This window comes from Raphanus sativus, chromosome 7 (assembly GCF_000801105.2).
Source record: "Raphanus sativus cultivar WK10039 chromosome 7, ASM80110v3, whole genome shotgun sequence".
Lineage (NCBI taxonomy): Eukaryota > Viridiplantae > Streptophyta > Magnoliopsida > Brassicales > Brassicaceae > Raphanus > Raphanus sativus.
The window spans coordinates 11,192,837-11,204,788 of NC_079517.1; the positions used below are offsets into that span (position 1 = coordinate 11,192,837).

The following is an 11,952-nucleotide window of genomic DNA, read 5'->3' on the forward strand; positions in this document are numbered from 1 at the left end:
GGTTTAAGCTAGGTGTTTTTGTAGTCAAAACAGAATAAAACAGAATGGAGTTTTGCTGTTTCAGAAACGAAACACATTGATAGAAAAATTAGGTGGGCGCTTGTATCACCTTCGTGTTGTGATGATAGTTCTTAATGATCAAGTTGATGAAAAGCCAATTGGGTCTAGAGAGTCATTGTGAAAATAGTTATTATCTATCACTTGGAATCATCAAACTCACGTACAATGCCGATGTTCTAAGTCGAAGAGATTATTTGTGAATTGTGATAATAAGATTTAGTTAAGTCAACTTGCAAAGACAAAGGACAAAACTTTGTACTAACATTCATTTTCTGATCTTTCAATTTGCAAAGAAAAAGCTCATAGTATGTTTTTCTACTATCTCTAAATTGTTTCGTGCTACAAAAGTTCTACCCGTTTACACATAGGTTCTCAGCATGTCCCCTCGGTAGCCAGTCCACCCAGAAACTCAAAATGTATAAGATTCTGATCCTGAACATTCAATCCTACAAAGACAAAGCTCTCAAAGATCAGTTTTAAAAGTTTCACCGATTATACAAAGCTTCTACAGGGACATTGTACGTGAGTTTAGCAACAGTGCTCCAATGTACTGTGAGTTAATACATTAGTTAAACCTGGAAAGACAAAGCTCTTACATATCAGTTTTTGTGCTAAACCTTGCCACCCGTTATAAAAGAGAGTATTGTTTAGTTTAGAGTGTTCCATATCAAAATGAACATGCTGCAAAGGTTGAATGATCAGTGTTTGTGCTAGAAATTGTAAAACCTTTGACAATTTCCAACAAACCAACAGATATGTCCTCTCTTAAACAAACATGTCATCTCATGAGAATCAATCATGCAAAATTCAATGTATATAATTAAATATTATTTTTCATATATCAAGGTTTCGCACCAACGTAATTTCATGGTGTAATTATATCAAGGTTTACTTACATTACATACACTATTTCTAGGTTTCAATTGGGCACTGATGACTCAAAACGTTCATGATATGAAGGTGTAATCATCAGTGTACGTTCAAATACATGCCATAAAAATCTTTTATCGTGTTCTCCTCATGAAATTTGACCATGCACAATTTCATGTATCTAATTTTTCTTAATATATATCATGAATTCTTCAAATACATGCCATCTTTTGCAAATTTTAAATATGACATTTGTAATGATCAAACAATAAGACGCATTAATAACTTATATATTTTATCAGAGTTTGGATTAAAAATATTAAAATAATATGTTAATACTAATAAAAATTTTGATTACAAAAATGCTAATATTTAAAGTAAAATACAAAGTTTCAGGTTTTCGGACCGGTCCTAACCCAAACGGCTTAAGCACAAAATATCCAAAGCTCAAATGGGCTAAGCCCGGAAGGTCCGATTTTTTGGGGCTTATAAAACTAAGTCCAAACCCGGTAATTTTTAGGGCCATGCGGGTTTAGGATGTGGGCTTTGACCCTAATTGACATGTCTATGTTAAAGTAAAGTATTAAAAAAATTATAGAACATGTTTTGTAATAAAAATTCACTTGATGACCACATTACGATTTTTATAGATATAAAAAGTGATAAAAAGTTTAAGTCCAAATCGATCATGTTCATCGTAAATTTAAAATAGATTTTGGTACACAATTTCAATTACAATTACAAATGCATAACCCAACATATAGATATATATGATTATATAAAGAAAACATAACTGTATGCATATTAAAAAAATTCAAAAACATATACATATTTAATTTGTCAATACTATATATTTTTAAATTTTATTATATAAGCTCACCCTGCGGAAAGCGCAGGTCTTATCCTAGCGATTAAGTTAATGGATCAGAATGTGTTTTGGTTTAAAAATTGTTGAATACCCTAAATAAATATGAACCATCATCACTTTCATTTAAAACTTTTGCTACAATAAAAATATAGGATTGGACAAAATATGAATCCAAAAACCCGAACCAAATTCAATCTGAAAAGTAGTACTGAACTTTAACCAAAACTGGTTACATATTCGACCGATTTAAATATTTAGTATTTAGAGAACCGGAACCGAATTCGATCCGAACCAACATATTTCGGGTGTCCAAGTATATTCGAACCAGATATGTATACTTAAATATATTAATTATTTTTAAATTTAATATCTAAAAGAATATACAAAATATATAAGTTATTTTTAAGTTTTCCAAATACCTGGAAATATATAAAAATAAAGTACATGTTTAAAATAGGTAAACAATACTAAAAATACCCAAAATACTTAAAATGTCTATTGATTTTTATTCAAATATTTAAGCTAAACAAATTTTAATGTTACATTTATGTATTTTGGCATAAATTATTCAAATTTATATATTATATATTATTTTTTATTTTTTTAGATTTTATAAACTAAAAATATATATGAACTTTAATTTAAAAATAAATAAATGAGTTATTAAAATCTAAACCGAACCCGCAAAAATCCGAAGCAAACTGAATCCGCAAATATCCGAACTTAACTGAACCAAACTGAACCAAATGATACCCGAATACCCATCTTTAATCAAGCGTAAAAAGTTATCGATAGAAAATAGATATTACTTATAATATTTAAATATATTGCAGTTAAAAAAACTCACTCCGTGCAAGGCGCGGGTTATCATCTAGTATAATAGTAAACAGTTGTATCCAAAGTAAGACCTATTCTTATATGTACGGTTTATGTAAAACTCTAACGTCGTCTTTTGTTTTTTGGGCCATTAAAAATAAACACTATTCAAAAATAAATTATGTATCAGATATGGGAATCCGAATCGAATTATTTTCATAACGCATATATAATATATCGCAGATATTTACTAAGTACTAACTTTGACTTTTCGGATATATTTGTGAAGAATGGATAATGAATACTTTACTTAGTGAGAAATCAAAGAATCAGAGTAATAATGCCAAAAAGGAGAGAAAATCATATTGTTATGCTAACAAAAAGATTGCACTTCAGTATTTATAAGTACTATTACGTAATTTTTTTTTCTTTTTTTCTGGTGTTCCAAAAATTAAAAATAAATTATGTATCAGATATGGGAATCCGAATCGAATTATTTTCATAACGCATATATAATATCGCAGATATTTACTAACTTTGACATTTCGGATATATTTGTGAAGAATGGATAACGAATACTTTACTTAGTGAGAAATCAAAGAATCAGAGTAATAATGCAAAAAAAGGAGAGAAAATCATATTGTTATGCTAACAAAAAGATTGCACTTCAGTATTTATAAGTACTATTACGCGTTACGTAATCATTGTTCTCTGTAGAACTGTTCAACCTCTTGTATCTGTGTATTTCGTGCGAGGTAAAGAGACACTTGTCTGTCGATAATTAAACTATGATCAATTTTCATTCTTTTATCAAAATGGAATGTGAATGATCTGAGGATATAAGTTAGATTCCAAAATTTTGGTCGTGATCTGTTGCAATATTTTGTGATTCTAGCTGCTATTGCTTTTTTTTTAAGTTAGATTCCAAAATTTTGGTCGTGATCTATTGCAATATTTTGTGATTCTAGCTGCTATTGCCTTTTTTTTTCTTTTTGGTATTCTGCTATTTGCTGCTTGTTTGTGTAATTGTGTTTGTTGGTAGTTAAGATGATTTAGAGAATTTGTTTTTTTTGATTACATAGTTCTGGAGTGTCTTTTTGAGACTTGTCGATTGATTATTCAATATGTTTTTGCATAATTAAGCACTTGCCAATTTGAAGTTATGGTTGGAGATAAACCAACTACGAGTAATGCACTTGACTATCTAAAGATTGTGAAGAAAACATATCAAGATAAAGTTGAAGTATACGAGTCCTTTCTTGAGGTGATGAAGGACTTCAAAGCTCTGAGGTAACCTTCATGCTAATGATTTGTTTTGCTCCTTCGTTAGTTTCACTCTTACTGGAATCTGATTATATTTTTTATGGTAGAATGGATACGTGTGGTGTCATATTAAGAGTAAAGGAACTCTTTAAGGAGGAAAAAGAACTGCTTTTGGGTTTTAATATATTTTTGCCAAAAGGTTTCGAGATAACCATCGAAGGTGACCAAACTCTACCAGATAACGTTGACTTTGACGAGGCAATTAGTTATATGAAGAAGGTCAGGGTAGGTGCACCAAATTTGCAATGAAGAAAATTATAATTTACAATTTAATTTTTTTTTTTGTTTTAAGTTTTCTGAGACATTTTTATTTATTATTTTAATATGTATCATTCGATGTGTTATTTTATGGTTTTGCTAAATTTTATATATCAATTGATCCGTAGACAAGGTTTCAGGGGAATAATATGCATGCGTACATCTCTTTTTTGGATATTTTGAACATGTACAAGAAGGAAAAGAAAAGCATAGTTGAAATCTACAATGAGGTATATGTTCATATTTGTGCATTGGAACTCTTTTTTCTTTTTCTTTTGTTTAAAATGGTCATTTTCATATTCTTGTCTTGGAGGTGGCTGTTCTTTTCCGGGATCATCAAGATTTGCTCGCGGAGTTTGCCAACTTTCTCCCTCACTATAGATGAAGATGATATTATAGAGAATGATGATTCGTGTATGCAATGCATGTCGTAGTTCGAGCAACCCTATCTCCTATCTGCTTTCCATCTTGTTGACTCTAAATGCAAAATTATAATAGGAATCACTACACCAAAACTTAGAAGATTTGTCATGTCCGAGTTTGTCATCTGCAATTCAATCATCATTGATGAATTTTATTTTCATGCAAACTAATTGTGAACCATCATTATAAGAACCATCATTAGGTTGGGTTTTTCAATTACAAGAAGGATTTAGTCTCCAAGGAATTCATCGAGAAATCTCACTGGCTAATATCGAACTTTATAGTATGATATGGGTGCTCATGTGCCTATAAGATATCATTGGTTTTAAAATTCATTTATCACTGATTCACATGAGTTAGTTAGTCTATAGCTAGCAGATTGGATTACTAGTAAAAGCTTCTTTTTCCATGCGCATGTTGAAAGATGTACTTGGTGCTATTAATTTTATGGAAAATTGTCGAAACGGAACAAAAAAAACTGCATGATTGTCTATTTCGTATCAAAACATTTTTTTCTATTTTATCTCACTTTTATCTTTTCTATTACTGAAAATTAATGAAATAAATAGTTTTATGGATCAAAAAATAATAAAAAATATAAACAATTAACAAAAAAACACTAATATACACAAAAGGGTATTTTTTGGTTGAAAAGCTTAATAAATAAAAATTTTAAATTACGTTTTACTAAAAGTAGATTGCGTCTTCTACAGAAAATGAATTAGTAGAAAACAAATTCTAGATTAAACATGTTCATCTACTTTTTTTAGAACGAACAATCTACTTTTTAAAAATTCTAAATAAGTGGAATATGAATTCTATTATTCGTTATATAGCCATTTTCCTGTGGAATGCATGTTCTACTTTTATGAAGTATTCTTAAGTTTCCGGAATGTGAAATCTAGAATCTACTCATACGTGTCTACATGAGGTAGAAATTGCATTTAAGATTTTTTGTCACTGTTCTAAAAAAGTAAAATGTGTTGTAAGTAAAGAAGAGAAGAGAAGAGAAGAGAGGAATTGGTGTGTCTTATTCCATGAATAATGATCTACTTATATAGGATACAATAGCTTGGAGACAAAGCTTAACTTGGAGTGGGGAACAAGTATATCTAGAACTTTCCATATGGACATCACTACAATATTTATAACACTTCCCTTGATGTCCAATATGTCGAAATGCTTTCAAAACGCCGTAGATGCTGCCTCGTTAAAAACCGAGATTGTAATGCCATAACCGTCTAGAGTTTGTAATGTGTTTGGAATACTGCCTCGTTAAAACCTTTCCATGGTAAACCCAAAAACCCAATGTGGTAAAAACGGGAAGCCATGGATAGGAAAAAGAGTACAGCCGCATTACTTCCCCTGAAATGAACATCACTGAAGGCTTCTCAGTGATCGCATACCAATCTGCTGCATAAGCTTCCTGAGCGTGCATGTTGGTAATGCCTAAGTGAAGAGGTCGGCTGAGTTCTCGCTGGATCTGACTTAGAGTACCTTGACCTCTCCTTCTTTCTGAAGATCGTGGGTGAAAAAGAACTTGGGGAGAACATGTTTAGTCTTGTCACCCTTGATGTAACCATCTTTGAGCTGAGCTATGCATGGCCGCATTGTCTTCGTAAAGAACGGTCGGCTCGTCTTTACCATCCGTGATCCCACATGCTGTCCGAATATGGTGTGTCATGAGTCTCAATCAGACACACTCTCTGCTTGCTTCATGGATCGCCAATATATCCGAGTGATTGGATGATGTGGCTGATATAGTCTGCTTGACTGATCTCCATGAAATGGTCGTGCCTCCATATGTGAAAACATAGCCGGTTTGGGACTTAGCACTGTGTGGATCGGACTGGTAACCTGCATCAACAAAATGCTTTCATGATATTCATGGTCCATTAGGATCATATGGTTTATCTCTCTTAGATAAATTCGACCATGAATGTCTTTGTATGTCCATGATCTGTCCGGATCATGACATCATTCATAATCCATCCGGATTATGTTCTTGTCCACTATATATCTTATTCATATCCTTTGACCAAAACTCTTTATGAATTTTAGTATATGTCCACGGCCTGTTCATGAAGTGGCTATTGTGTTATAGTTTGAAGTTTAATCAAAACTAAGCCACTTTTTGGTCAATAGGACGTTCCTCTCACTTGATGGTTTAGGTCGGATTTAAGACCTAGAGGAACTGGTCGGAACAAGCTGGACGGGATGGATTGGTCGGGACCAATGATGATTAAGGTCGAACTAGGTCGGACATGATCCTAGTCGGTATGGTTCCCTTTGGTCGTGAATCCGATGGATTCTCAGACCATTTGATCAATCTATTCTTGGTACGTTGGATCATAGATCCCAACATTCATATACGGCTAATGATCTCTACTATAGATCATCGTAGTCTCTTCATAGCCTTTCCAAGAATCAATCATCTTAATCATCCTTTCTTTAAGTATAAACACAAGGAATATATTGACTACTATATGGACTGATTTGAAACGTTCTTATAGAACTTTCTACTAAGCATCACTTAGTCTTATCATATCGTGTGTATGCAGCTGCATTTCAGTCCATGAACAACGCAGGAACGATGTTGTTCTATGAGAACTTCTTTCTCATCTTTCAAGGTATCTTATATTACCTTTATATCCAGTGAGATATCCAATGTCTACTACATCTTTCTTAGATGTCCAGATTTCGATATTGGGTAGTAGCATTCACCACATTAGGAATTTATTTCCTTGTTCCTTAGTCCCTGTGAGTATCCTTGTGTGATCAAGCCATTCCATTGAATGCTTTATGTAGCAACATGTACGACCACTTGTTTGTACTTTCATGTTCTACTGCTCACGATTTTCTTTTCCTCACAAGACTCATCTGTTCACTGGTTAGATGGCGTCTCACTTATGTATTTGGCCAATACGCCCATCTCATACATTCTTTGGGTTTAACTCCACGTCTCATTCTATGAGTACTCTTACGTGGGTTAGTGATCCTCGCATATCTCTTATGCTCAAGTGCTTTCTCTTTATCACTTATGAGTGTGTGTATGTGTCGACACTTTATATAATGTTCCATCGCGTTCTATCGCGTTCTAGACATGATACAATCGATTGAGATTTTATTATTATCAGGATCATTGAATACTTTGTAGTTTGCAAGGCTACATTGTATGATACCTGTACCTTAGGACCGGCCGGTCTTATCTCATTGTCTAGTATGGTTTCTCTTTCATGAACCCGAATCTATCATTATGAGCACCTTAACTTTTCTATTCGTGGTTCATTATATATGGAACATTCTGGTCTATCTTGTATAGACTTTTACAGCAACTTGATTATGTCTCTACTAGGACATTTATATAGTGGTGCTAAGCTGGTATGACTTAGTCATTCTTTCGGGTCTGTCTGGCTATCATTCTTTCTTTGTTTATGAACGTCCAATATATATATATCTGGTCCGAGGATCTTTGCCAAGACTTGGATGGTTAAAACCATTCCACTTTTACTTTCTATTTACCAGCTTATAGCTTTCTCCATGATGTTGGATAGTCGGATTCATCTTGTATGTAATCCGTGTACCTTGGCCACAATATGATCACCTTTGTTTGGCTCATGGTCTCACTGAATTCGTGGGAGAAAGATCATGTTCTCTTATCCAACATATATTCCCGATTTTCATCTCATCCTTAGATGAGGTATTCCATCCTAGATGGCACATAGGTATGTGGTGGTTTATTCATAGACTCTTAGGATGGTCTATATCTGGATTATGACCCTTTATCATCTTTAGACGGGAATATCTATGCTCACTTTATATGGCCTGATGTATCTTATCTTTCATACATGTATTCTTGTGGTGTACCCAAGCTTATAGACTTTTGAAGTCTCAACCTTATAGGTTATGCCTTTTACGGCCAAGCTATAATGCCTTATGGCCTTCAGCCATGCTTATCATGTTCGGGTTTTATAGTATGGTCATGGACCACACGGAGTGTTTATTTCTCCCCCTCATGAACATGCTATAAAGTACGTTTGTTTGTCCTCACTTAAACGTAATGCTTGGACGGTCAGCATGGTTTTAGACCATGATACACGAATTTGTGGTCTGGTCATGATCACGGGTTTTGTTCTTACTATCCTCATGATCAGATTATACTTTCGTGTTGCTTGGAACAATGAAGCCTACTGAGTTTCCCTTGTGTACATGTTTCACAACGTGAGATCTTATGGGATAACTCTTTGTGCCTTATTAATCAAGTTCAGACCAGGATGGCTAATCCGGTCATGCCATAAAGTGTATAAATTCGTTGGTGAACCTTACTGGTTACCTAGGCTTTTATGCCTTATCACACCGATCCTTAGCATAGTATTAGATCAGTAGGGAGAATGTAGTCTCGACCTCTTTATATGTATGCCTTTGGCGATTTTCATAAGCTAAAAGAAACATTTCCTTTTGCTTTGCTCTGCCCATTGGTTTATTATTGAAACCATTTTGATGTGGCTTGTAATGCCATTTCGACCTTTACTCCCTCCTCGACCATGATTGGATCTACAACCACGGTTATTGTGGTATCCTTGTCCACGGCCAGTGGGGATTTTGGGTCTCTCTCAATGGGTCTTAGGTGATAAATTTCGTGCCTCTTAAGGCCATGCCTTAGGCGTGGTGGTCTAGACATACTCTTCTCGAGTTTTCATTCTCATTTGTCAATCAAAAATATTTTTCAAGCAAATCAATCAAGATAAAAGAAAAACTTTTATTAATGCTATGAAATTTGAATGACAAATTATATTTAAAACAAAACACCAAATCATAAGTATGAAATCAGAATGTCAAAAGGCTTAAACAATAGCCGGCCAGTCCATAATAACATCTTGGACGTGGCTCACATTTGGTTCTCTATTCAATGAATAAACCAATCTCATCATCTATATGAGTCCACCCGAATTTTCTTTTCTTAGCTTCTTCAGCATCACCGTATATCATCTCACATTGATACTCGGCACTTATCTCCATAACATAGTCGAGTTTGTCGAGGTTGACTTTCCTTTTCTGCTTCTTTTCCTCAAGAGCTGAAAGGTATGAGAGAAGGTCGTAATAGGTTGTGAAACCTTTAGCCTTCTGTGATAACAACACTTCCTTTGAATGGATCGTGTCACGAGTCTTGCTTAACAAGTCATAGTTTGTTATCACTTCACCACATAGTTTAAGACTATAGGTGATTCTCATAAGATCAAAGTGATAGTCATCCACGGATTCATAATCCTGGAACCTCAGAGCCTTCCATTCTTTCATGGACTCATCTAGTAATGGCTCGAAGAACATGGTGTTCAATCTCGACCAGAGATCGTAAGGATCGTTGATGTAACTGCACTCATCATACAGATCCTTCACGAGATGCTTTCTCATTATCAAAACAGCTCTACGCCTTTCATATGCAAGGGTATCATTGCCGTATTTGATACACTTCCCAAGTCCTTTAGACTTTAAATCGGCTGAAGTGTTCATCGCCCAATCAAGGTAATTGTCTCCATTGAGATCAAGGGCTGGGTAATCCGAGTGATGGAGTCTCGACATCTGAATCATATCAAAATGATTTGTGTTAGTACATACAATTTCTGATGCCATTGGCTATCCAAGAAATAAAAGGCACTCGGCCAGTATGTAAACAATAAAGCCATATGGCTTGTGTGACCAATGCCATTCGGCTATTACACAATTAAATCACATTGCCAGCAAACAAATAAGAGGGCCATACGGCCAGTTTGCATTCTCTTTAGAAATTTACTTTCTCATAACTCATCCATCACTTAATCAACTTATTTGATTTATAAATCCCTTGAAAATAGTGGGATGGAAGAGTGCATGGTTTAGCCATACCATATGGTATGCTACATCGACCCATGCGATTTAATGGTCTAGTAGTACCATTCGGTACACATCCTCGACCAAATAAAACGGATCGTGATTTAGCTGCACTGTGGTGCGCATCATCCATCACCGGTGATTGTGGATCACCGTGGATCATCGAGGATCACCGTGGATCACCTTGGATCACTGATCATCGTAGATTATCGCGGATCATCGAGGATCATCATGGATCATAGATCAACGCGGATCATCGTGGATGATCACCGTGAATCATAGGTGAAAAATCTAGTTGCACCTGAGGGTGAACATCATCGACCATTGATTTTGTTTTATGGTCTAATCGTACTTAAGAGTACGTATCATCGACCTTTACTTCATATGGTCTAGTCATACCTATTGGTATGCATCATTGACTTAAAAGAAAATCATGGTCTAGCCACACTATGGTGTGCATCATCGACCAAAAGATGTGGAAAACATTAACCTTATGTTTTGTTTGGACATATAGCGTGTCATCCTTAAAGGGGTATCACTTGTTGTCCATACAAAACGAAAGTCATGTAATCACATGCTTTATATTTTAGGATTTAGGGTTTCTTAAAATCAGATTTAAACTTTAAGGATTAGGGTTTAAAATTCAAATCTGTTTTTAGGATTAGGTTAAACATTGACCTTAAATTTGTTTGGACATATAGCGTGTCATCCTTAAAGGGGTATCACTTGTTGTCCATACAAAACTAAAGTCATGTAAAACTATTAAGGGTTTAGGGTTTTGATTTTAAAATAAACAGAACTAAAATCAACCAAATCAAATCGCAAAATTTTTTAATCGGATTTAAGATGAAGAGAAGTTTGAAAACCCGAATTGCTTGAACCACAAGTAAAGATTAGGGTTCTTGAGATCTTACCTTAATCTTTGCCGATCTTTTCTCCTTGGTTCCTCTTTTAGAAACCTTAAATAATCAACAATGAAAGTTTCAAAGTTGGATTAGTATGAGATCTAAGAACAATAGAAATCGAAATTAAGAGAGATAAAGGAGTTGGCGGCTATTAGGGTTTTGGATGATCTTTGACGGCGCGGCTTGCACTGGGAGGTGACGGCGCGTCTGGAGTCGGATTGATGCGTGGTCTGCGGCGCTGGATTCGTCTCGTCAAGAGCTTCAATTTGATATATTACTCGCCGTCTGGATCCTTACGGTTAGGGAGATATGACGGTTTAAAGTTGCGGCTGAAATTAAGGTTTTGTGGTCGCTGGATTTTAGCTAGGGTTTAGAGTCTCGTGCTGATAACGTGTTGTAAGTAAAGAAGAGAAGAGAAGAGAAGAAGAGGAATTGGTGTGTCTTATTCCATGAATAATGATCTACTTATATAGGATAAATAGCTTGGAGACAAAGCTTAACTTGGAGTGGGGAACAAGTTAATCTAGAACTTTCCAATGGACATCACTACAATATTTATAA

The 11,952-nt window shown here is 34.7% G+C and overlaps 1 protein-coding gene across 3 annotated transcripts; it reads left to right on the forward strand.

Annotated features, from left to right (window-relative positions):
• The first annotated feature begins 3,199 nt into the window (after positions 1–3,199).
• Positions 3,200–4,869, forward strand: LOC130497519 (paired amphipathic helix protein Sin3-like 4). Of its 3 annotated transcripts, none has more exons than XM_056990393.1 (5): positions 3,200–3,369; positions 3,758–3,904; positions 3,985–4,162; positions 4,336–4,425; positions 4,509–4,869. In XM_056990393.1, exons 2-5 carry the CDS (start codon positions 3,777–3,779, stop codon positions 4,578–4,580), a joined length of 468 nt encoding a protein of 155 aa, XP_056846373.1. In that variant the 5' UTR covers positions 3,200–3,369; positions 3,758–3,776; the 3' UTR covers positions 4,581–4,869. The 3 variants fall into 3 exon arrangements, with proteins under 3 accessions (XP_056846373.1, XP_056846372.1, XP_056846371.1); XM_056990392.1 differs by having other exon boundaries at positions 3,201–3,369; positions 3,985–4,156; positions 4,324–4,425; positions 4,509–4,867; XM_056990391.1 differs by having other exon boundaries at positions 3,206–3,369; positions 4,324–4,425; positions 4,509–4,861.
• The last annotated feature ends 7,083 nt before the right edge of the window (positions 4,870–11,952 follow it).

Excerpts from the sequence above, each read along its gene's own strand:
- LOC130497519 (XM_056990391.1), top strand. The coding sequence starts at position 3,777 with ATGGTTGGAGATAAACCAACTACGAGTAATGCACTTGACTATCTAAAG. Across the intron at positions 4,163-4,323 it reads GTTATATGAAGAAGGTCAGG|ACAAGGTTTCAGGGGAATAA; the intron begins GTAGGTGCACCA and ends ATTGATCCGTAG. Across the intron at positions 4,426-4,508 it reads TAGTTGAAATCTACAATGAG|GTGGCTGTTCTTTTCCGGGA; the intron begins GTATATGTTCAT and ends CTTGTCTTGGAG.